We start from the raw sequence: 26,064 nt of genomic DNA on the forward strand, positions 1-26,064 counted from the left end.
CGATAGAATCAGAACTGCATTTTGAATCTGTTGGCAAAAAATTGTAAGCAACACAAAGACCAGTGAGATGGTTTTGATAATAAATTAAGGCCAGGCACGGTGGCTCATGCCTGTAATCCCAGCACTTTGGGAGGCCGAGGCGGGTGGATCACCTGAGGTCGGGGGTTCAAGACCAGCCTGACCAGCATGGCGAATCCCCGTCTCTACTAAAAAATACAAAATTAGCTGGGTGTGGTGGCTCATGCCTGTAATCCCAGCTACTCGGGAGGTGGAGGCTTAGGCAGGAGAATTGCTTGAACCCAGGAGGCAGAGGTTGCAGTGAGCCGAGATTGCGCCATTGCACTCCAGCCCGAGTGACAAGAGCAAAACCCCCATCTCAAAATTAGCCAGGCATGATGGTGTGCACTTATAGTACCAGCTACTCAGGAGTCTGAGAAGGGAGGATCATTTGAGTCCAGGAGTTGGAGACGGCAGTGAGCTATGATCACTCCACTATACTCTGGGCTGTGCAGCAGAGCAAGACCCTGTCTCTATTAAAAAAAATAATAATAAATAAGTAAATGATGGCAGAGATACTTCAAAGAATTTGCAGGGCTAGTGACTGAGTGATTGTGACAGGTATGGGGGAATCAAGAAATTATAGAAGTTATCGGCTGGGTGAGGTGGCTCATGCCTGTAATCCCAACATTTTGGGAGGCCGAGGCAGGAGGACCTCTTGAGCTCAGGAGTTTGAGACCAGCCTGGGCAATGTGGTGAAACCCTGTCTCTACTAAAAATACAAAAAAAATTAGCCAGGTGTGGTGGTGCATGCCTGTAGTCCCAGCTACTCTGGAGGCTGAGGTGGGAGGATCACTTGAGCCTGGGAGGTGGAGGTTGCAGTGAGCCAAGATCATGCCCCTGCACTCCAGCCTGGGTGACAGAACAATAACTTGTCTCAAAAAAAAAAAAAAAAAGGCAAGGAAGAAAAAATTATAGAAGTTATCAAGGTTACTCAAGGTGCCCAACTTAGGTAGCTGAAAAATGGTGGCAGCAACTGCAGAAATGGAAAAATTCAGAGCAGGAACTGATTTGGAAGGGACTTGATGAATTTTTCTCATAGACCTATTGGGTTTTGAGTAGCAGTAAGACATCTGGGGAATGAGCAACGTAAGACATGGGAAAATGGAGATCCAGAGAGCAGTGTGGGCTGGGGCACAGACCCGGACTCAGCAGCATAGGAGGAGACAGCTCAAGACAGCTACCCTCAGGTAGAGGAAATACAGCCCCAGAGGAAACACGCACGTTAGGGGACAGGAGAATGAAGTGGGCTTAAAAAGAGAGAGACAGAGAAATGGAAAAGAAGCAATCAGAGAAATGCATGAAGATAAGTGACACAATGCCCAGAAAAAACAAAATACCAAGGAGGAGGGTGATCAGAATGCTTGAGCACTGAGGGGGATGCCAGAAGTAAGGACTACAAGAGGGGATATGGGGTTTAGGAACAGGGATATTATTAGCAACCTTTGCTGAAAAAGTTAGTGGGGTCTTGGGAGTAGAAACCAGGTTCCAGTAAGCAGAGCCATTGGTGTGAGAAAGTGGAAGCCTCGGCCAGGCGCAGTGGCTCACGCCTGTAATCCCAGCACTTTGGGAGGCCGAGGCGGACCTGATTACGAAGTCAGGAGATGGAGACCATCCTGGCTAACACGGTGAAACCCTGTCTCTACTAAAAATACAAAAAATTAGCTGGGTGTAGTGGCAGGCGCCTGTAGTCCCAACTACTCGGGAGGCTGAGGCAGAAGAATGGCGTGAACCTGGGAGGCGGAGCTTGCAGTGAGCCGAGATCCCGCCACTGCACTCTAGCCTGGGCGACAAAGCCAGACTCCGTCTCAAAAAAAAAAAAAAAAGTGGAAGCCTCACTGTACAGCAGCAGTTCTCAAACTTCTTCCTGGTCTTGGAACCTCTACATACTCTTCAAAATGATTGACAGCTTATGTGGGTTATATATATTTTCTGTCATATTGGAAATTAAAATAAAAACGTAATATTAATTCATTCAGAAATTAACTCATGAACATAAATTTATATTATATATAAAATATATAAACTCACTAACATTTTATATATAAAATATATAAACTCACTTACAAATTTATATATATACATGTATAAAATATATAAACTCACCAGCATAATTTCATATATATATAAAATGTATAAACTCACTAACATAAATTTATATATATATATATAAAATATGTAGGCCTGGCGTGGTGGCTCACGCCTGTAATCCCAGCACTTTGGGAGGCCAAGGAGGGTGGATCACGAGGTCAGGAGATCAAGACCATCCTGATTAACACGGTGAAACCCCGTCTCTACTAAAAATAAAAAAAAATTAGCCGGCCCTGGTGGCCGGCGCCTGTAGTCCCAGCTACTCGGGAGGCTGAGGCAGGAGAATGGCGTGAACCCAGCAGGCGGAGGTTGCAGTGAGCCGAGATGGAGCCACTGCACTCCATCCAGCCTGGGCAAGAGAGCGAGACTCCGTCTCAAAAAAATTAATAAATAAATAAACAAATAAATAAAATAAAATATGTAAACTCACTAGCATAAATTTATATACATAAATTATGTAAACTCACTAACATAAACTCGCTAACATAAATTTCTATATATATAAAATATAAAAACTCACTAACATAAATTTGTATATATATAAAATATATAAACTTACTAACAAATTTATATATATAAATTATATAAACTCACTAACATTAACTCACTAACATAAATATGTATGTATATAAGTTACATAAACTCACTAACAAATTTATATATAAAAAACATAAACTCACTAACATAAATTTTATATAAAATATATTAACTCACTAACAAATTTATATATATAAAACATTAACTCACTAACAAATTTATATATATAAAATATATTAACTTACTAACATAAATTTATATATAAAAATATAAACTCATTAACATAAATTTGTATATATAAAATATATAAACTCACTAACGTACATTTGTATATATATAAAATATATAAACTCACTAACATACATTTGTATATACATAAAATATATAAGCTCACTAACATATATTTACATATATATGTATATATATATATTATATGTATAAAATATAGGCTGGATACAGTGGCTCATGCCTGTAATCCTAGCGCTTTGGGAGACCGAGGCAGGTGGATCACCTGAAGTCAGGAGTTCGAGACCAGCCTGGCCAACATGGTAAAACCCTGTCTCTACTAAAAATACAAAAATTAGCCAGGCATAGTGGTACGCACCTGTAATCCCTGCTACTTAGGGAGCTGAGGCAGAAGAATCGCTTGAACCTGGGAGATGGAGATTGCAGTGAGCCAAGATCACACCACTGCACTAGCCTGGGCAACAGAGCAAGACTCTGTCTCAAAAAAAAAAAAGTATATATATATATATATACATATATACATATATATAAACATAAACTCACTAACATAAGTTTAAAACTTATGTAAGTAGCAGTATTATCAACAATGAGGTTTATCTGAGGCAAAATTCTCACTCACTGAAAAATCCCAACACCCAGCCATGAAAACTCGCAATATAGTCGGCATTGGCAACTTTTGACAGTCTCTATGAAGACTGAATATTTAAAAGAAGAGAAGCAAATCCAGTCTCACATAGATAGCTGGAAAAGTGATCATACTTGAGGAAAGGCTGGCATAAGGGCCTTTTGAGAAATTTGACTGTGGAAAGTAAGAAAACAGTAGATTGCATGGAGGAGAAAGACAATTTTATTTTTAGAATAAGAAGAGCCCAACTGTGATTGCTGATAAAAAGGGAAGCCTCCTAGGGGAGATGGAAATCAGTGAATGAGAGAGTGAAGGAATGAAAGAAGCCTCTTTTTTTTTGTTTTTTGTTTTTTTTCGAGACAGGGTCTTTGTCACTCAGGCTGGAGTGCAGTGTGCAGTGGCACAATCATAGCTCACTGCAGCCTCAACCTCCTGGGCTCAAGAGATCCTCCAGCCACAGCCTCCCACATAGCTGTGATGGCAGCAGCGGCCCATCTGGAGCAGCCAGCTTCAACCACTTCATGCCAGGCAGAGGTGCAGCTGGGGCTGCGTGCTCTGTGGAGCCAGCAGGGGCCAGAAACAGGTGATACCAGCAGGAGCCCCACACCCTACCAAGTTGGCGGGGCATGGAGCCCTCACTCCTGGGCACAGCTGCAGCAACCCAGCCATGGCTCCAGACCCGGGCATCCCTGTGCTCTTGAGGGCCCAGAAAGCCCCTGCCCCCGCAGGCTCAGAAGTGCCTGCTCCCACTCCCTGGCGTCTCCCCACTCTTGGCGCCCACTCCAGTGCAGAGCAAAGTTGTGGCTAAGCCCGGGCACTGTTGTGACCCAGCTTGATGTGCGTGCACTTTGGGCGACACTGACACACCAACCCCTGCTGCCTCAGCACCCCCCCAGACTTTGGGCGCCAATAAGCATGGGATGGAGGCCAGGGGACTGAGGGTGGCTTGGTGCAGACCTGCAGGCACCCATCAGCACAGGCAATCTGGGCACCAGCCGACAGCATGTTAATAGTTCCAGGAGGCAGTCAGGTTCCTAGGCAGAAGGGGCAGATCCCCAGTGAAGCCCCACCTTCAAGCCAGGAGTGGCCTGAAGCCTGGGGGTGGGGCTGCCAGTTCCAGGTGGACTCCAGGACAGGAGTAAGAACTTCATTGATGCCTTCCAGCCAATTGGATGGTACTTTTTCCAGGCCCACCCATGGCCGCCCATGGGCCAACCAGCATGCACTTCCTCCATTCTGCGCACATGAAAACCCCAGACTCAGCCAGCCTCAAGACACTCCACAGGACCTGCCTGCGGAAAGCAGCCACCCGCTTCAGGTCTCCTGAGAGCTGTTCCGTCACTCAATAAAGCTCCCTCCAGCTTGCTACCCTCCAGTTATCCACATAACCTCATTCTTCCTGGATGCCAAACAAGAACTTGGGACCTGCCAAACAGCGGGGGTGAAAGGAGTATAACATATTCCCGGCCAGCTCACTGGGCTGCGGGTGGTGACACACTCCCAGACTGCAGGAGTGAAGAGTGGTGACCCTTCCGGGGGCCCACCCTCCACCAGCGGGTAGCTGCGCCACATGACAAGAAGCGGTGGCTGGGCCCAGCCAGCCCAGGAGCCACGGGCCAGAGCAGGGCGGCACAGGGTGGTGGGACTGAAAGAGCTGTAACACATATGGACTGAAACACGCCCCCGCCCCCCAAGATGCCCCGTCCCTGCTCCTCGTGTGGTGAAGAGCTGCAGTCCTTCTTGGGGCCCAGACCTCCGGGCTCCACAAGCCAGGGCTGTGACACACTGTAACACCCTCTTTGTGGCTCTGTGGTTCCTGGTGTCTCTGAGCTTTCGGCCACCACTGTGTTCCCCTTGTCCAGATGCTGGTGCCCACAGCAGAAGCCACTTACGGTGTGTCTGGTCCAGCCGCAGCCTTGCACAGAGCCAAAGCCTGTGCCGGCGCCTGGAGCTGCCAGTACTGGCGCTTGGAGCTGCCCACCCGCTGCAGCAGCCGGCCTATCTGGCTGTGTATAGTGGTCGGACCCTGTGCTCACTCGCTCACACATCCCTCACTGCTCCACACCTGGCACGCCTTTGGCAGGCGTGGAATCCGAGCCCGTAGTGCAAGCTGAGCCCAGCCTGCCAGACTGAGTGGGCAGAACGAGCCCAGCAGGCACAAGCAAAAGTCAAGCACAGGCGCTGCTAGCCACAGAGGTTTCCGGATGGCAAAGTGACACCCTAAGTTTCTTGTGACAGCTGGGACTATAGGCACACCCACTACACCCAGTTAATTTTTTTTTTTTTTTTTTTTTTTTTTGAGAGGGAGTCTTGCTCGGTCACCCAGGCTGGAGTGCAGCGGCGCGGTCTCAGCTCACTGCAAGCTCCGCCTCCCGGGTTCACGCCATTCTCCTGCCTCAGCCTCCCGAGTAGCTGGGACTACAGACGCCCGCTGCCACGTCCGGCTAATTTTTTGTATTTTTAGTACAGACGGGGTTTCACCGTGTTAGCCAGGATGGTCTCGATCTCCTGACCTCGTGATCCGCCCACCTCGGCCTCCCAAAGTGCTGGGATTACAGGCGTGAGCCACCGCTCCCGGCCTCACCCAGCTAATTTCTTAAAACATTTTTGGCCGGGCTCGGTGGCTCACGCCTGTAATCCCAGCACTTTGGGAGGCTGAGGCGGGCAAATCACCTGAGGTCGGGAGTTCGACACCAGCCTGGCTAACACGGTGAAACCCCGTCTCTACTAAAAATACAAAAAATTAGCCGGACGTGGTGGCGGGCGTCTGTAGTCCCAGCTACTCAGGAGGCTGAGGCAGGAAAATTGCTTCAACCCCGGAGGCGGAGGTTGTGGTAAGCCGAGATCAGGCCATTGCACCCCAGCCTGGGCAACAAGAGCGAAACGCCATCTCAAAAACAAAAAAAAATTTAGAGACGGGGTCTCACTATGTTGCCCAGGCTGGTCTCAAACTCCTGAGCTTAAACAGTCCTCTTGCCTTGGCCTCCCAAAGTGTTGGGATTACAGGTGTGAGCCACCACCCCAGCCAAGAAGCCTAATTTACTGAGCTGCTTCTCTGTGCCAGATGCTTTCACACATTAATGAAGGTCACTTAAATCTTACAGTTCTCTGAGAAAGGCCTTATTTTTTGTTTTCATAACAAGCAAATTGAGGCTGAGGAAGAAAGTAATTTTTCCAAGGCTATAAAGAGTGACTTTTAAAAAATGTAAATCAGGTGGGGCACAGTGGCGTGTGCCTGTAGTCCCAGCTATTCTTGAGGCTTGGGTAGGAGGATCACTTGAGCCCAGGTAGTTGAGGCTGCAGTGAGCTATGATCACACCACTGCACTCCAGCCTGGGTGACAGGGTGAGAGCCTGTCTCTACAAGTAAATCAAATCACGTCGCTCCCTTTCAATAGCCTGTCATAGCACTTCTAGTACTAGATGAGAAGATTGAGGCACAGAGAAGATAGCTAACTTGCCCAAAGTCACAATTAGCCAGGAGTAGATTTGAACCTAGGCACTGTATCCGGAGGCTGCACTCCTAATCATGAAATCTAAACTCCTTACCTTGGCTCACAAAGCCCTATATGCTCTGGCTCCTGCTTCCTCTCTGGCCTCTTGTTATACCACTCTCCCCAGTTTCCCTGGCCTTTCCTGTGTTCCTAAATTGTCAAGGTCATTTCCCCCAGGTTCTTTGCATGAACTGTGAAAAGAAAAAATTTAACTTTTAATTGGTGATTTGACTTTTTTTTGCCAAATTTGTTAAATTTGACTTTTATTTGCAACTCTGGAATCGGGCAACACTTCGTTCTATAAAATGGAATGAGTGTTCACATGAGCTGAGCAGAGGAGACTGGTTTTACAGACAGAAAAGGGCTGAGGAAAGTAGAAACAGAAAACAAAAAGATTGGTTGTTTCAAAGTTACTTTCCTTGTAACTTTGAAAGCTAAAGCAGAGGGGACTTCCTTATCCTGCCAGCTAAAACGGGATGGTTTGGAGATCTAGCTATCTCTCACTCTTCTGATTTATCGGAATACCAGATAAACAACTTAATTTCCACTTGGTGATGTAGAACTTTAGCATGAGTGACTCCATTTTGGTTCTGTCTGTTGGGCTTGGTGCAGGAGCCCTGTTCAAACCAATGGCCTCCAATTTTTTTTTTTTTTTTTTTTTTTTGAGACGGAGTCTTGCTCTGTTGCCCAGGCTGGAATGAAGTGGTACTTTCTGAGCTCACTGCAGCCTCCACTTCCTGGATTCAAGCAATTCTCCTGCCTCAGTCTCCTGAGTAGGTGGGACCAGAGGTGTACGCCACCACGGTGGGCTAATTTTTTCTATTTTTTGTAGAGACAGGGTCTCCCTATGTTGCCCAGACTGGTCTCGAACTCCTGGGCTCCAGTGATCCTTCCGCCTTGTCCTCCAAAGTGCTGGGATTACAGGTGTGGGCCTCCGCACCCGGCCCTGCCGCCTATAAATTTTATTTAACAAACTGTTCCCTCTAATTGCAATGCTCCTCCCATAGTTTTCACAAGCTTGGCTTCATGTCACTAATCTCAACTCAAATGTCACCTTCTCAGGGCACCCCTGACAATCCAATAAAAGACCACCTAGTCACTATCACATCACACTTTTAATCTTCTGAAGAACTTTTTCCCTATTTTTCTTCTTTGTTTTCTTAAGACTCTCTCCCCTGCAGCGCCATCAGCTCAGGGAGCCACTTGATCTTGGTCACCGCTCTATGCCGGAGCCTGGGAAGGAGCCTGGCCCAGGGTGCCGGTTCAATGAATGCGTGCGGAATGAATGAACGATTCCAGTGAAAGAGACTCCAATGACGCAGGCCAGGAGTTGCGGAGCACGAGCCCCGCGCCGCGAAGCATTCTGGGGATTGTAGTTTCTCCGTGCCGCTGTGACTCGCAGAGCACTGACGCACTCTGCGCCCGGAGGACAGAGCGGCCTGGTCGCCGGCATGGTTTCTCTGTCCTGCTGCAGCCGGCGGGAGTCAGCCAGTCCAGGCGCCCGCTAGCTTCGGCGGCGACCCAGACGGGGAAAGCGGAAGGAATGTCGCGTGGTGGGTCCGGGTCGGCGGTGCAGGGAGCCCCGGGGCGGAATGCGGGGGATGCCAGGACCTCCGGAAGGAGGTGCCGGAGCCCAGGAAGCGTTTGCTTCCCCATTTACCGAATATAGCTCATTTCCCCAGACCCGCTCCCGCTGCTCTGAGTAAGCGGTGCTCATCCTGTTTTACCGGTAGCTTAGCTAGCTTGGAGAAGCTAAATGGTTTGCTAAGTGATCACCCTCCTAGGAGGTGGCAGAGCCTGTTCTAGAACCCGGGCCTGACTCGAGGTCCGGTGACTGCTCTTTGCAGTCGTAGCAGTAGGCTCATACCTTTGCTTGATCTCAGATTCGTCAGGCTGTAGCCGGGTGGCTGGTCGTTAGGCCCTGCCCAGGGACCTAGCTCCCAGCCCCCCTCATCACTGGCCTAGTCTGGCTTGCCACGCTCAGTGCCACACTGCACAGCCCTGGACGGGATGCTGAGTGAGGTCGTAAAGAGAGAGCGTTCCACCCCCTTTAACTCAGGGGTTTGAAAATAAGGGATAGGTAAGACATAGTGCACTAATACAATATCAGGGCATGTTGAAATCAAAGGAGAGTACCTTCAGTGGAGCGTGATTCTGGTAGCTTTGTTTTGCCTGTAGTTGAATAAATGTGGAAACAGGTTCAGAGACATTAACTTTTCTAGGTTTTCATAATTAGGGGTGGAGTGGGGATTCCAACCTAGGTTTCTCTACCTTCAAAACCTATGTACCTTGTATACTACCGGTTGGGGGGTTTTTCCCCCAATTCATTATCTAGATTTATTTTCTTTTTTTTTCTGAGAGTCTCGCTCCATCACCCAGGCTGGAGTGCAGTGGCACAATCTTGGCTCACTGTAACTTCTGCCTCTTGGGTTCAAGCGATTCTCCTGCTTCAGCCTCCCAAGTAGCTGAGATTACAGGCGCGCCCATGCCCAGGTAATTTTTGTATTTTTATTAGATACTGGGTTTCACCATGTTGGCCAGGCGGGTCTTCAACTCCTGACCTCAGGTGATCCACTCGCCTTGGCCTCCCAAAATCCTGGGATTACAGGCGTGAGCCCCTGCGCCCAACCTCATTACCTAAATTTCTATTTAACGTAACAGCCTAATGGTGTAAACCAATAGTTCCCAGAGTGTGGGCCCCTGACCAGCAGCATCAGCATCAGCATCACCTGGGAACATGTTCCAAATGACTTTATCTCTGGGCCTCACCTCAGACCTGAGTCAAACTGGGAGTGGGGCCCAGCAAGCTGAGATAACAAGCCCCTCAGATGATTCTGATACACACTAATGTTTGAGAACTACTGGTGTCAACCAATGATTCTCAAAGCTTAACGTGTATCTAATTCACATGGGGGTCATGTTAAAATGCAGTCTGTTTCCAGCCAGTGTGGAAGATGGCAGTCAGCCACTCAGTGAAGGAGTGGATTATCTCAGAACAGGCCTGGGGAGAGACCTGAGATTGCGCATTTCTAACCAGTACCCCTCAGCACTTTGGAGTTACCTGGGGAGCTTTCTTTTTTTTTTTTTTTTTTTTTTTTTTTTGAGACGGAGTCATTCTGCTGCCCAGGCTGGAGTGCAGTGGAGCGATTTTGGCTCACTGCAAGCTCTGTCTCCCAGCCAGGTTCACACCATTCTCCTGCCTCAGCCTCCCGAGTAGCTGGGACTACAGGCACCCGCCACCACGCCCGGCTAATTTGTTGTATTTTTAGTAGAGACAGGATTTCACCGTGTGAGCCAGGATGGTCTCGATCTCCTGACCTCATGATCCGCCCGCCTCGGTCTCCCAAAATGCTGGGATTACAGGCGTGAGCCACCACGCCCAGCTGGGAGCTTTTACAAAATAGGATACCTGGGCCCACCCCTCTAACCAAACGAATCAGAATCTCTGGGGTGGGGAGGTTGGGTTAAAAACTCGCCAGATGATTCTAATGTACACCTGGTATGAGGTTTGGAGCCAGACGGCTATGGATTTTTTTTTTTTTTTGAGACAGAGTCTCTCACTGTTGCCCAGGCTGGAGTGCAGTGGCGTGATCTTGGCTCACTGCAGCCTCCACCTCCCGGATTCAAGCGATTCTCCTGCCTCAGCCTCCGGAGCAGCTGTGATTATAGGTGCTCACCACCATGCCCGACTAATTTTTGTATTTTTAGTAGAGACGGGGTTTCACCATATTGGCCAGGCTGGTCTTGAATTCCTAGCCTCAAGCGATCCACCCACCTTGGCCTCCCAAAATGCTGGGATTACAGGGGGGAGCCACCACGCCCGGCCTGTGGCTATGGATTTGAATTCCAGCAATTCCACTTATTTACTGTGACCTTGGGCAAGTTACCTCTCCTAGCCATATTTTTCTTTTTTTTAATTATTGATTTTTTAAATTAATGTATTATTAGGAATTATACTGACTTTTGTTGTTAGTCCTAATAATTTGTCTTGCATTCTCAATGTAGATAATCATATAATTGACAAACAAGGACAGTGATCTTCCTTTATAATTATTGTTTCTCTAAATTCTTTCCTTTCTTTCTGTAATTGTTTTTCGAACATTGCATTGACCATTACCTACATTTTACTGTTGATTAGAAGCCATAAAAGGCATCCTTTTCTTGTCTCTGACTCAATAGAAATGCTCACCATTTTCTTTATTTTTTGAGACAGAGTCTTGCTCTTGTTGCCCAAGCTGGAGTGCAATGGCACGATCTCAGCTCATTGCAACCTCTGCCTCCTGGGTTCAAGCAATTCTCCTGCTTCACCCTCCCGAGTAACTGAGATTACAGGCGTGTGCCACCACTAATTTTTTTGTATTTTTAGTAGAAACAGGGTTTCACCGTGTTAGCCAGGCTGGTCTTGAACTCCTGACCTCAGGTGATCCACCCGCCTCAGTCTCCCAAAGTGCTGGGATTGTAGGCATGAGCCACCGCGCCCGGCCAGTGCTCACTGTTTTCTTATAGGTTTTTTTTTTTTGAGACAGAGTCACTCTGCCGCCCAGGCTGGAGTGCAGTGGCGCGATCTTGGCTTACTGCAAGCTCTGCCTCTCAGGTTCACGCCATTCTCCTGCCTCAGCCTCCCGAGTAGCTGGGACTACAGGCGCCCGCTGCCACCATACTCGGCTAATTTTTTTTTGCATTTTTAGTAGAGACGGAGTTTCACCATGTTAGCCAGGATGGTCTCAATCTCCTGATCTTGTGATCTGCCCGCCTCAGCCTCCCAAAGTGCTGGGATTACAGGCGTGAGCCACCACGCCTGGCCTTCTTGTAGGTTTTTTTAAAAAATTAGAGCTGGGGTCTTGCTATGTTGCCCAAGCAGGTCAGCAGAGCTCTTGGGCTCAAGTGAAGCTCCTACCTCAGTCTCCTGTGTAGCTAGTACCACAGGTGTATCCCACTGCGCCTGGCCATGCTAGCCATATTTTTCTCATTCATAAAATGAGCATAAGTAATCCTTGGCTTGCAAGTTGGTGTGAGGATTCTATGAGACATGTGCGGAAAGCATCTGTGTCCACAGATACAAAAATTGCAGAGGTGGTCTGTGCTGGGAATTTTGTTTGAGAACCTGGTGGAGGTGAGTTGGCAACTGTACCCCCTACTCTGCTATAGCTGCCATCTGTGTGCTCCTATCCACAGCAAGCAGGCAGCTGGTGTGGAAGAATGGCGGTGAGCCATTCAGTGAAGGAGCGGACCATCTCTGAGAACAGCCTGATCATCCTACTGCAGGGCCTCCAGGGCCGGGTAACCACTGTGGACCTGCGGGATGAGAGTGTGGCCCACGGACGCATAGACAATGTCGATGCTTTCATGAACATCCGCCTGGCCAAAGTCACCTACACGGACCGTTGGGGGCATCAGGTCAAGCTGGATGACCTCTTTGTGACAGGCCGCAATGTCCGCTACGTCCACATCCCAGATGACGTGAACATCACCTCGACCATTGAGCAGCAGCTGCAGATTATCCATCGGGTGCGGAACTTTGGTGGCAAGGGCCAAGGCCGGTGGGAATTTCCCTCCAAAAACTGTAAGTGAGGCCCTCAGCAAGCCCTGGCCCCAACTCGGAGTCCTCCAGTGGTCTCCGGAGCCAGCTCCCTGCCTTCACACCCTGTCTGGAACCCGAGAAGAGAGCAGGGCCAGGCCAGAAGCTGGTGTCCAACAGACACCACCTGTCAAAGCTGCCTTTCACAGGGTTCCACCTCCCAGACTCACTCTGGGACCCAGAATCCTATCTATCTGTGGCCTTGGGGTAGGTGACAATCCCTCTTTTTGATGATCTGAATCTCTGACTTATTGATAATGGAACCTGTCAAGTAGTTTTCAACTCTCCCAGTGAGGATAATTAAACATGCTCAGCCTGAGCCACCTCTCAGTGTCTCCATTTCTCTTGCAGTTGTGTTCATTTTCTCATGAAACCCAACTTGGATACAAACAGGTCCATGCCCCAGGCTTTGCCTTCTGTGTGCTGGGCTTCCAGACCGTCCTGTGTAGTCGGGGGCAGACTCAAGCTTGGCTGCACATTGGAATCACCTCTCCCACCCTCAGAGATTCGTATTTCATTGGTATGGGGTATGGTCTGAGGGCCAGGAGTTTTTTAAATTTCCCAGGCAATTATAATATGTAGCAGTTTGAGAATAATAGGAGAGTACTTCAGTCTGGTCAGGTGGAAAATGGCTTTTCTATTCAGAGTCCCTGTTGAAGAGGCTGTTAGTCTCGTTGCTGTTTCCTGAAGGAGAGAAGTTGGAGTATCCTGGGCCTTCTTCCCCTGGGGTGTGGGAGCTTGGCCAACAGCAGGAATTCCATCTCTAATCTGAGAGTTATTGGGTTCTCAGGGTTAGAACCCACGTCCTTGTAGTAGCTGCCTTGTTGTCATTCTAGGCCTGCCACAGGCAAACAACCGTCTTAGTGAAAGTGGCTCACTTGAGGTCAGGAGTTCGAGCCCAGCCTGGCCAACATGGTGAAACCCCGTCTCTACTAAAAATACAAAAAAAATTAGCCAGGCGTGGTGGTGCACACCTGTAATCCCAGCTCCTCAGGAGGCTGAGGTGGGAGAATCGCTTGAATTGAACCAGGAGGTAGAGGTTGCAGTGAGCCGAGATCGCACCACTGCACTCCAGCCTGGGCAACAGAGGGAGACTCCATCTCAGAAAAAAAAAAATAAGAAAGAAAGAAAGAAAGTGGCTTTCTTCTGTGGAACCAGAGAGTTTGAATTCATCAGATATCCACACCACACCTGCCATGTGCCAAGGCCTTCTGCTAAGCACACATCATCTTTTTGTTTTGTTTTGTTTTCAATAGAGACGAGGTCTCACTATGTTGCCCATGCTGGTCTTGAATTCCTGGGCTCAAGCCATCCTCCTGCCTCAGCCTCCTTGAGTGGTAGGATTACAGGCGTGAGCCACCGGGTCTGGCCAAGCACACATTATCAAGTGAGATTTGAACCTTTTTGCATAGGAGCTTATACCCTAGTGGGGGAGGTGGTCAAAGAAAACAAAGATGAGGCTGAACACAGTGGTTCACGCCTGTGATCTCAGTATTTTGGGAGGCTGAGGCTGATGGATCACTTGAGGCCAGGAGTTTGTGACCAGCCTGGCCAACATGGTGAAACCCCATCTCTACTAAAAATAGAACAATTAGCCGGGCATGGTGGCATGCGCCTGTAATCCCAGTTACCTGGGAGGCTGAGGCACAAGAATTGCTTGAACCCAGGAGGCAGAGGTTGCAGTGAGCCAAGATCACGTCATGGCACTCCAGTCTGGGCAACAGAGTGAGACTGTCTCAAAAAAAAAAACAAACAAAAAAAAAACCGAAGATGAAATCAATCTAGCTTGAGAACTGCTGTGGCAGAGTTTTGAATAAAGCAGGGCCCCTGACCTTAAGATGCTGTCATTCTTGAGGGAGATTTGAGAGGAATGTTCATGTGGACGTTAGCAGCCCAAGGGCACTGCATTCACATTCGACTTCAGTCTGTGTCAGGTGTTGTCTGCAGACCACCTCATCAGGACCAACTGGGATGTGTGTAGGAAATGCACTTTCCTGGCTCCTCCTTATCCAGGCTTGAACTGGAGTCTAGCACCCAGGAATCTGCATTCACATCCACCCATCCACCGTGATTCTTTTGCATACTGTATTTATTTTATTGCCTACAGGTCTAGAAGCCCCTTAACTCTGCCCTTTGCCTCCAGGGAGAACAGAGGGTCCTAGCAGGGAGAACTTCTGAATTTTCCAGCCCCTCTGACAACTGGAGTTAAGAGGACTGACTGACACCACAAAGTGACTGCTGGAAAGAGAAACCAGAGGGCAGGTGCAGAGGGAAGGCCTTCGCTGTGGGAACGTCACCATACCCTCGCAAGTGGGGAGAAAGATGAGGAACTGGTAGGAGTCCCACAGCAGCTTCCCTTGCAGACCTCTTCCACATGTGTGCCCGTGTGTGAGAAATGGAAGAGGGCTTAGCTGGGGGTTCGGCTTAGGGATGCAGGAAAGGTCGAGCTCTGAGGCTGTGATGGCACACCAAGGGCTTCTCCGTCTTCAGCAGAGCAGCAAGGGAAGCAGTAAGGCTAGTGTGGGTTGCTGAGAAGAGAGGCTCAAGACATGTTCCTTAAGTGTCGTGTGCCAGACCCCAGTGGCCCTCTGTCATTCCTAGGCAAGGTCTTGGGAAGACAGATGAGAATGAGGGGAACCAGGCCCTGCAGAGACACATTTTTGCCAAGCCCCTGGGTTAGAGCACAGCTGAGTCTTTAAACCCCAAAGATGGGTCTTTTGTAATCTGGTTTTGGCTTGCTGGAAAAGGCTATCAGGGGCCCAGGAAGGGGTTGAGGGAGCCCAGTGCCCACCAGCCTGTGGGAAGCCAGGAACTCCCCAACTGCCACTAGTCAGCCATTCCACAGGTCAATCTTGAGCACCAGCTATGTACCAGGCACAGTGGTAGCAACTGGGGAACATCAAGATGAACAAGGGTCTTGCCTCAGGAAGTGAACATTCTAGTGAGGGAAACAGATAAACTAAAAAAGTAAAAATATTTACAGGTGCCCTGAAGGAAATAAACAGGGCCTTTTGAGAGACAATAACAGGTAGTTTTATTTTGGAAAATGTAGTCTGAGGAAGTGAAATTTTTTTTTTTTAGACAGGGAGTCTTGCTTTGTTGCCCAGGCAAGAGAGCAGTGGTGCGATCATGGCTCACTGCAGCTTTGAACTCCTGGGCTCAAGCCTCAGCCTTCCAAGTAGCTGGAACTACAGGTGCATGCCACCACGCACCTGTGGTGTCTTAATTTTGTAACTTTTTTTTTTTCCCCTAAGAGACAGGGTATCACTATGTTGTCCAGGCTGGTCTCAAACTTCTGGCCTCAAGCAATCCTCCTGCCTTGGCCCCAGTCACTGGGATTAAGAGCTTGAGCCACCCCACCCAGCAGGAAAGTAGTTAAACTGAGAAGGAGCCTGTCATTTAAAAAGCCAGGACAAGGCAGAGGAAACTGCCTGTATAAAGGTCCTGGGATGGGAAAGCTTGGGGATTTGGGACAATAATAGTAACACGGTGGCTATTGGGGGAGAGAGAGGCAGATGAAAGTGGAGAAATGGGAGGGGGTGGGGCATATGACACAAAGCCTATGGACAGAGTGTAGCTGGTTCCAGTTTCTGGTGTGCAGGAAACAGAACTTGAATTTTCTTTAACTCACTTGAATTCCTGTATTTTGCCCTACTCAGCCAGAGTGGCAGAAAGTTAATTGCAGTCAATTCACAGTTTCCCCATTTTCCTTGGCATTATGTTGGAATTCTAGGGCTCTTCCTTTCAAGGTGCCAAAGCATGGGAAGCATAGTCTGATTTGGTCATCCAGTCACACTAGCATCCACTGAGATGTTCTCATTTGGTTGTGACCTTTTGTCATCAGCCCATGAAGGTTGCTGCTGAGTTGCTCCCCATCCCCCCACCAAAAGACCCCTCCAAGTGTAACCCATACCCCTCTCAGGTGTGCAGAGTTTTGTTTTGTTTTGTTTTGTTTTTCTGCTTTCCCCAGGCCATGTTAGGCCTAGGAAATTCTTGAGTCTTAGGGGAGTTAGGCCCTGTTTGTCCAAAATGCAGCATGCAGCCATTTCTCCAGAGGGTTTTGTGACTTCCCTGGTGCCCCACCCAGGAAAAGGAGCACAGCTCCTCTCTGCTTCTCAATCCCTTGGACCCAGATGATATTCCCAGTTACAAGACTGAGGAGAAGCTTCTCTCTTCTCAGGGACCCCCCTCCTCAACCTCAGACTCCCAGATCCCCGTTATACAGTTTTCTAAATGTGTATCTGCACAGAAATTCTGTCCATTCCTCGCTGAAAGCTAAGCTTTTGGAATTCAGAAGCTAAAAATGGGCTCTGCATTCTGTTGTATCATTTGTTTCCCGAAGTAATGAATACAGAGTAACTTATCTGTGTAAGAGAAGGGAGAAAACCAAGGAAAAGATGAAAATGCAAAGTGTTACTGTCCCACCAGATTCTGGATAGTGTGGAGGCAGAGGGAAAAAGACTAAAAAAGGCTTTGAAGGTGGGAAAGTTGGGAACTGCTGCTACTGACCCAGTCCAACTCTGTCATTTTACAGCTGAGGAAACTGAGGCCCAGAGAGGGAAAGGGGCTCTCCCCAGGTCCCATGGCTAAGTTAGAGGCAGAGTGCCAAGATGGGCACCATAATGGTTATGAAAAATAGCTACTGGCCAGGTGCAGTGGCTCACACCTATAATCCCAGCACTTTGGGAGGCTGAGGTGGGAGGATCACTTGAGCCCAGGAGTTCAAGACCAGCCCTGGCAACACAGTGAGACCCTGTCTCTATAAAAAATTTTTTAAAAATTAGCAGGATGTGGTGGGACACACCTGTAAGTCCCAGCTAATCAGGAGGCTGAGGTGGGAGGATCTCTTGAGCCTGGGAGTTTGAGGGTGCAGTGAGCTGTGATTGTGCCACTGCACTCCAGCCTAGGCAACAGAGCAAGACCCTGTCTCTAAAATAAAATAAATAAAAAATAGCTACTCTTGGTTGAATTTTACTGCTTGCCCTGTGCTGGGTGCTCTGATGCTCCGCGAGGGCAGAGCTGTTGTCTGGTTATGCCGAATCTCCGGCATCTAGCTCAGTGCTCTGCACATAGTGGGCACTCCATCAATCTTGTGGAATGAAAATAATCCTTTTTTTTTTTTTTTTTTGAGATGGGGTTTCGCTCTTGTTGCCTGGGCTGGAGTGCAGTGGTGCGATCTCGGCTCATTGCAACCTCCGCCTCCCAGGTTCAAGTGATTCCTCCCACTCAGCCTCTCAAGTAACTGGGATTACAGGCACCAGCCGCCACGCCCAGCTAATTTTTGTATTTTCAGTAGAGACGGGGTTTTGCCATGTTAGCCAGGCTGGTCTCGAACTCCTGACCTCAGACGATCCACCCACCTCGGCCCCCCAAAGTGCTGGGATTACAGGCGTGAGCCACTGCGCCCGGCCCTGAAAGTCATCTTATTGTATCATTATAAAACCCCCATATATTAATAGTACCATTTTACATTTGAGCAAACAGGCTCAAGGAAGTTATGTGGCCTGCTCAAGGTGAACAACAGAATGGGGATTTGAACTCAGGTCTGTGTGACTCCAACTCCATGATCTTAACTGCTGTGCTATTCTGTTTCCCAGCACTCTTGGCATCATACTGATGACAGAGTATGATAAGAGGTGCCTTTGTTCACCACAGTGGTGGTACCTAGCCACAGAGTGTAGGTCTGCCACTCAAAATTTGCCAGATTTAGGCCTTGTGATTTGGTGACAAAGAGAAGCCAGAGCCAACCAGTAATGGAGACGGGGGTTCAGAAGCCTGAGGAAGCCCCTGGGGGTTGAAGGTCTCTTTCCCTCCTGTGATAGGCAGATCTGCCTATACCTCATCAAGCCACCATCTCATGCTGTTGTGACAGGCGTCACTTTGTTATGGCAGCACCGTCTGCCGTAAGCCTACAGTTGGAGAGCTGGCAAGAGTATGTCAGCATGAGTGTGTGTGTGTGTGTGTGTGTCCCAGTGTTCTCATGCTGGTGTCCTGATGACAGTTTCTCATTTCCTCTGGCTGGCACCTTTGGTTTCTATTCATTACTTCTTCTCCTCCTAGCTTTCTGTTCCTCTTCCTGTCCTTTGTTAAAATCCTATATTTTCAATCAGCTGAGAGTCTCCTGGGGGTAGGAATGGTGGTGTCAGCGCAGAGTGATTCATCTAGCTGATAATTAGAACTCTGGAAAACCCAAAACTCATTTTTGTCAGAGTCAGGGCTTCCGGAATCCCTAGGCTTTTTGTTTTGTCAGAGAGAGGAGCTTGGTGGGCTGGGGCCTTCTTTATGCCTGTCTTTTGGTCACCCACCTCATTGAAGCCCTTCAACTGAGATGAGTATGAGTGCTCACTGGGTCTTGCAAAAAGCTGTTTCTATAACTCCGAGTCCTCACAGTGATCCCCCAAGCGTTATCCCTGTTTGGACAGAAGTGGAAGATTGGGCAATTTGCACATAGTCGCCCAGCTTGTAAGTGATGCAGCAGGGATTCAAAGCCAAGCTTTTTGGAATCCATCAGACTCGATTTGAATCCTAGCCCTGCCATTATTAGCTGTGTGTGTTTGGGCACATTAATTTCCTTCTCTGAGCACTGGCTTCCTCAGCTATAAACAGCCTCCTACCTAATACTAATGTCTCAAGTGCTCCATGCAGAGTGTGGCACAACGGTGGGAACTGTCCTGATTACTCGTTAGTCAGCCCCATCAGCAGCTCAGTGGGCACCAGGCATTCAGAGACAAAGGACACAGGTAGAGGCAGCCAGACTTCACTCATATCAGCTCTTGTGTCCTGGCACTGCCTATGTGGAGATGACAAATGCACATACACACAAGTGGCCACACACCCTAGGAAAACCCAGCAGTGCACACAAGCTTAGACACGTGTGCCCACACATGGATATAGAGTGACCCAGGCGACAGCTGGAAAGACAGCCAAGAGTTAGACATCATAAGCAGCAAACACCCTGACTCACACCTCTGGGACAAGGGAGTGGGGCTATGGCCGCTGGTGTTGCTGCCACTGAGCCCTTCTAGCTGCTTCTGCATGCCAAGGGAGGGAAGCCAGGCTCTTAGAGGGCCCCAGTGAGTCACTTGCCTGATGCAATCCCTTTAAAGGGCTCATCTGCTGGTGCAAGAAGCTGATTCATGGAGGGCGTGGTTGCTGGAGGAGGAGGAGAAAGGGACCGAAACTGCAGCAGGAGGAACTGAGGTTAGATAGCTGTAGTCGCTAATAGGAACGCTTCACTGTAAACCTCCCTGGTCAAGGCTTCAGGGATCTCCAGGTTGAAGCTTGCCATCCTCGGGGTTTCTACAAAGACGAGAGACCTAGAAGGAAATGAATTATGAGCGCTGCGACAGGAATTTCTGTCTTTTATTGAGCCTAACTGCAGCGCTTTCCTCACAGAGTTCCACAAACCGGGAAATGGGGATCAAGGATGAGTCACTTTTCTGATAAATACACTACAATTGGCCGATCTTCCAACCGCTGGGGACTTCAACCTCGGCAGGGGGAGTGTAGGGCCAGCGAGGTTCTGTGGGGTCGGGCGGGGCGGTGCCTCCGTCCCAGCCTCGCCGCAGATATAGATCAGCAGTAAGTACCGCCCCATTAGAGCCTCGGCCTCCAATCGTGTAACAGGTTTCGCCCAGACCCCACCCTAAACCAATCCTCAAACGGACTCTGGCCTCTTGCCTGAAGTCTTCCGCCCATCGTCAAGATGGCGCCCCAATCCGAAAGCCATGGGGCTGGAGACGCAGGCGGAGGGCGGGGCCCGGGAGGGGCGGGGCAGCGGCTAAGGCTGGGGAGGAGGGGGGCGGTGCGTCACTTCCGTTGTCAGGTGGCGGCGCCGCAGCCATGGAGGGAGGCGGTGGCGGCGGCGGCTCGGGTGGCTGCGCTGAGAGGCGGCGGTGAGAGGCTCGCACGCCTCCAGCCCGGCCCCGGCCCCCCGGGACGGAGAGCCGAGCAGCCCCGGCTCTGGGCTACGGACTATGGGCGAACAGCTCTGACCACCCGGCGAAGGTGAGGGCAGGGGTCCAGGAGCGGGGAGCCGGGTGGGGGTTGCGGGTAGGCGGGGCGGGCCCCGGCGGCCGCGGCGGTGGAATCGGAGTGACAGCCTGAAGCCATCTGGGTGCAGCAGAAATGGCCCCGGCGAATGCCCCCTCCTCCGCTGGGGGCTCTTCCCTTCCCCGGCGGCAGGGGCAAGGGCTGCCTCGCGCCGGGTACCGGGAGGCCGCGGGAGCGTCAGTCCCCGCCGCAGCTCTGGGAAGTGGGCACTGCCAGCTTTGCCCAGAGTCACCTAGCCAGTGAGTGAAGCAACCGGCGTGTGAACCCAGCTAGATCTTCCCAAAAAAACACCTTCTGCCTCTCCGTGTTTCCCTCCTAATCGCGAGGGTGACTTGATAGTTAGAACGAGTCCCCAGGGAGGGCCAGCCAGGGCTTCCTCCAAGAGCCCTCACTCTGGCACGGGCGCTACCGCTGCTGGGGAATTTTCATATCCCGGGCGGCGTTCAGGTACGAGTCACAGCTACCTGCTTGCCAAGGCCACGTTTGGCCGGCCTTTTCCAAGGAGAGCTTGCTGTGGTCAGTGTTTCACCTGCCGAGCCGGTCAGGCCCGCCCATGCCCACGCCACTGGGCCCCGCCTTCCAGCCAGTAGGTAGGGACATTCGGATTCCCGATGCCGAGTTTTCTGCCCACCCCAATCCCCAGGTTTGAAGCCCTTTTGTTAGCGGAAGGAAGAGATGACAGCCGCCCTCTGTGTGGCAGGATAGACTTTGCTCTGTTTTAAGTCACTGGAGGAAACCGGTTGGCTTTGCTTTGGTTTTGAGAACCAGTGGGGAAGAGGGTAGGCATACTGGGCTGGGCGCCTTTCCCTCTTTGAGTAGTTTTGCGTGAGATAAGGAAGAGTAGAATGTGTAATTGTAGGGCCAAAATAATCTTGTTTGTAAACAGTGCCTGTGAGCTCCTTTAGTGCTTCCTAATGGCCGTGCTGTGCAAGTTGTTGGTTGGGTTAGACAGTCCTCATTCATTCATTCATTCATTTCTCACATTACCAAGACAAGAGTCCTTGCCTAGAGGCAAGTGCTAGACAGCATAGTGGTTAAGAGTAGGCTTTGGAGCCAGACTTCCTGAGTTCAAATTCTGGCTCAGCAACTTTCCAGCTGTGTGTACCTGGGCACATTGCTTAGTCTCCCTGTGCCTCAGTGTCTTCATCTATAAAACAGGGATGATAACATAGAGACATATTATGAAGAGTAAAAAGTTAACATGTAAAACATACAACCGTGTTTGCCACGTAATAAGAATTCAATAAATGTTATCTATTTTTATTTCAAGGAGCATACAGTCTAATTAAGGGAAATTGACCTGTAAACAAATGGTTGAAATGTGGTCTAAAGAAGCTAGTAGTGGCCGGGCGCCGTGGCTCATGCCTGTAATCCCAACACTTTGGGAAGCCGAGGCGGGCGGATCACCTGAGGTCAGGAGTTCGAGACCAGCTTGGCTAACACGGTGAAACCCCATCTCTACTAAAAATAGAAAAATTAGCTGGGCGTGGTGGCACAGGCCTGTAATCCCAGCTACTTGGGAGGCTGAGGCAGGAGAATTGCTTGAATCCGGGAGGCAGAGGTTGCAGTGAGCCGAGATCGAGCCACTGCACTCCAGCCTGGGTAACAGAGTGAGACTCTGTCTCAAAAAAAAAAGCAGCAGCAGCAGCTAATATATTGCAGCAGCAACAGAGTACTGTGGGAGCCCAGTGGAGAAAGGGAGAAAGCTGCGAGCTCAGCCTTGGGGGTGGGGTGGGGACGGGAGTGTGCCATGGAAAGGCTTGGCAGAGGTGATGCTGGAGCTGAGTCTAAAAGGAGAGGAGGAGAGGCTTAGCCAGGTGAAAGTGAATACTTTGAGAGTGAGATAGACAAATAAACTCATAGTTTATTCCAGAAATCTCAGATTGTTCAATCTAGTGGTATGGAAGTTGATATGGTGCAAGTGAAGCAGTATAGGTTGATGAAAGAATGCCATATTAACAATTTGAGATATCATGCCCAGGGCAGCCGGGAGCAAGTGAAAAGGTCTGAAGCAGAGGAATGACATGATTGGTTACATATTTTAGAAAGATTTCACTGGAGTCCCAGTAGAGGAGGGAAGGAGGAGGACAGGAGCGACTGAAGGGCTGGAGAACTCTTCAGAGACAAACCTAGGCTTCTGAGAGAGGAGAGTTGGTGCTGGGGCGATGGATCTTTGCTGAGGAAGCACCATGTGCAACCAGTGCCAGATGGCAAGCTCCTGCATTGGCCTGGGCTTCTCTGCCTGGCGCAGAAGTGTCTGGCACATGTGGCCCTCTCTTCCTGGGATTGTAGGTTGCTTGAGCAGCTGGGGAGATAAGACTGCCCTCTCAGAAGGCCAGTTGTAAAGGGTGCTGTGTTTGCTAACTTGTGCTTTTAATTTGACCTTTGGGGAAGCAGTAGATTGTAATAGTTAAGAGGTTATTTGAGGCTGGGCATGATGGCTCACGCCTGTAATCCCAGCACTTTAGGAGGCCGAAGTGGGCAGATCACCTGAGGTCAGTTCAAGATCAGTCTAACATGGAGGAACCCCTTCTCTACTAAAAATACAAGATTAGCCGGACGTGGTGGTACACGCTTGTAATCCCAGCTACTCGGGAGGCTGAGACAGGAGAATCTCTTGACCCGGGAGGCGGAGGTTGCGGTGAGCCAAAGTCGCACCATTGCACTCCAGCCTGGGCAACAAGAGTGAAACTCTGTCTCAAAAAAAAACAAAAAAACCTTATTTGGCTCTGCCATCAGACAGATCTGTGTTCTACTTCTATCCCTGTTGGTCACTAGGGGTTACTTATTCTCTCCATCCCAGCTTTCTCATCTGTAAAATGGGGACAATAAGAGTACCTTCCTAATAGGGCAGTTGTGAGGCGTAAGTAAGATGTTACAGGATGAGTACTTAGCAGACACTGAGTAGTAAATGTTAGCTCTTATTACAGGCTACAGGAAAGAACTTTTAGGAATTAGTTGCAGCAATTCATGGCAACTAGAACTATGTCCCATTGAGCTGTCAGAAGTGTCCTGAGGGATCACAGGATCACAGAATTTTATTTTATTCTTTCTGAAAAGAAAATCTAAGGGGAGTTTACCCAGTCTGTATGGGAGCCATGCAGATGATTCAGCTTGGCTCTTTAAAAGAACTATTTTTAAAAATAGAAGTAGGACTGCTGAGAAAAAATAGTACTTTAAAGTATACATGGGTTGGCCAGGCGCAGTGGCTAACGCCTGTAATCCCTTCACTTTCGGGGGCTGAGATGGGCGGATCGCTTGAGCCTAGGAGTTCAAGACCAGCCTGGGCAACATGACGAAACCCATCTCTACAAAAAATACAAAAATTAGCTGGGCATGGTAGTACGCATCTGTAGTCCCAGCTACTAGGGAGGCTGAGGTGGAAGGATCTCTTGAGCCCAGGAGATCGAGGCTGCAGTGAGCCAAGATTGCACCACTGCACTCCAGTTTAGGTGACACAGTGAGACCCTGTCTCAAAAAAAAAAAAAAGTATACATGGGAGTAAATGTATTTAGAATTTCTTCTCTGTGTGTCCCTGCTAGCAACCCTAGTCTGGTACCTGAATAAGCAGCATCAAGAGGCATCACACACACTGATGAGTGTGGTAGCTCAAAATACAGAGCCCTGATTCCACATACATGAGCTCCCATGTGTGGCTGGGGCTCTGCTGGGTCCTGGGGGCAGGAGGAGGATGGAGAGGCAGGCCCTACCATGGAGGAGATTGTGATCTAGGGGCAGGTTCCTAACCAGTTAACATGTGCGCAGTTTGGCAAGTCTCTCACAGAAGTCTGTAGCATGTGGGGGAACCCAATGGAAGAAGTGATTGAGCTCTAGGATGAGGAGGAGACTGGGGAGAACTTCAGAGAGCCCTTAGAACTTGGACTGGGCACAGCAGCTCACGCCTGTAATCCCAACACTTTGGGAGGCCGAAGCAGGAGGATCGCTTGAGCCCAGGAGTTGAAGACCAGCCTGGCCAACATAGTGGGACCCCATCTCTACAAAAATTAAAAAAGAAAAAAATTAGTTAAGCGTGGTGGCATGTACCTGTAGTTCCAGCTACTTGGAAGGCTGAAGTGGGAGGATCACTTCAACCTGGGAGTTCCCAACTCCCAGTAAGCTGTAGTCACACCACTGCACTCGAGCCTGGACAACAGAGTGAGACCCTGTCTCAAAAAAAGAACTTGAATTGGATCTTGAAGAATGAATAGAGTTTTCTGGGGGTCTATGAAGCCCTCTAGGCAGGAGGAGCAGCCTAGCACAAGCATGGATATGTGGTAATTTGTGTGGCACTTTAGGAACTACAGGAGTTCTAGCCCAGAGTTTGAAGGGACTGACTGCAGGATGTGCCTGAGAGGCAGGCAGGCACTAGGGCTCAGATGCTTGAATTTTGTATTCTGTTGGTGATGGATGCCTTGCATTAAGTGGAGGAAACATACCATTGGACCTGCATCTGCTTTGGAGGATGGAGTGGGTCGGGGAGAGGTTGGAGTCCCCATAGGAGGCTGTTGCAGTAATCCCAGCAAGGGCTGAGAGGGGCTTGGATCAGGACAAAGGCAATGGGGTTGAGAAGAAGAGCAGAGATGAGCTGTTTAGGGGGAAATCAACTGGACTCTGGGAGTGTTTGGAAGTGATGCCAGAGGGAGGAGGAATGGTGAGAGGTAACCTTGAGGTCCTTGGTTTGGGTGACAGAGTGAATGATAATGCAGAGATAGGGTTGGCTCAAGGAGAAGATAATGGCCAGTGAAGTCTGCCAGCTTCGTTCAGTAAACCCTGGGCACACCCTCTCGGGAGAGGATCAGTTGGAAGGTCTTGTAGAACCCTGTCTGGACTTGGGCCAGGCTTCCCTTTGCTTTCGCCTGAATCAGCACCTGGGAGAAGGGCAGCTTTCCTTCCTTCACCTTTCCTCTGCCCAGATTTAACCAGGGAGGTGAACCTCTTCATGTTTCACATCTATAAAACGATAAATCTTCAGCCTTCCAATGGCCCTAAGAGCAACCCTTCCCTCTGGCAATATCCACCCTGATTCAGCATACTACAGCCCACTGATGGGGTCCTGAACAGCAGAGACCCTCAGGGGAGAGAGGCTTTCTCAGTGCCCCCTGGAGATCTTATCTAGAGAGAGGTCTGGAAATTGGATTTGCTGCTTGATGCTGGCTCAGCAGATTCAGTCCTTCTTCTCAGGAAGAACTGATATCTGCCAGAGGCCACCCAGGACTTGCTCAGAACCTTTAGAGAAGGGAGAGAAAGCTGCCCAGTGTCCTTGACCCTTGAAGTTCTAAGGGAGCCAGAAGCTGTCCCCCAGCTGGATTGGACTATAGTGAGGGGTGTGCTGGTGGGTGGGCCTTCAAACAGGCCCTTTGGAATTTGGGAGATTTTTTTACATGA

General features: G+C 49.5%; 2 protein-coding genes across 5 annotated transcripts in view; both read left to right on the top strand.

Annotated features, from left to right (window-relative positions):
- The first annotated feature begins 8,417 nt into the window (after nt 1–8,417).
- LSM10 (LSM10, U7 small nuclear RNA associated) lies at nt 8,418–12,946 on the top strand. Its single transcript, XM_054495712.2, has 2 exons — nt 8,418–8,602; nt 12,225–12,946. The coding sequence occupies exon 2, from the start codon at nt 12,249–12,251 to the stop codon at nt 12,618–12,620; it is 372 nt and encodes a 123-aa protein (XP_054351687.1). The 5' UTR covers nt 8,418–8,602; nt 12,225–12,248; the 3' UTR covers nt 12,621–12,946.
- Nucleotides 12,947–20,451: 7,505 nt separating this feature from the next.
- The window catches only part of STK40 (serine/threonine kinase 40), a 46,791-nt gene continuing 41,178 nt past the window's right edge, over nt 20,452–26,064 (top strand). For 3 of the 4 annotated variants that reach the window (XM_054495739.2, XM_063665796.1, XM_054495728.2), the window contains exon 1: nt 20,452–20,634. The gene's annotated coding sequence lies outside the window, so the exon portion shown is untranslated. The remainder of the gene's footprint in view (nt 20,635–26,064) is intronic. The other variant, XM_054495750.2, reaches the window with a different exon arrangement.

The sequence above is a fragment of the Pongo pygmaeus genome, chromosome 1 (genome assembly GCF_028885625.2).
Source record: "Pongo pygmaeus isolate AG05252 chromosome 1, NHGRI_mPonPyg2-v2.0_pri, whole genome shotgun sequence".
NCBI classification, from domain to species: domain Eukaryota; kingdom Metazoa; phylum Chordata; class Mammalia; order Primates; family Hominidae; genus Pongo; species Pongo pygmaeus.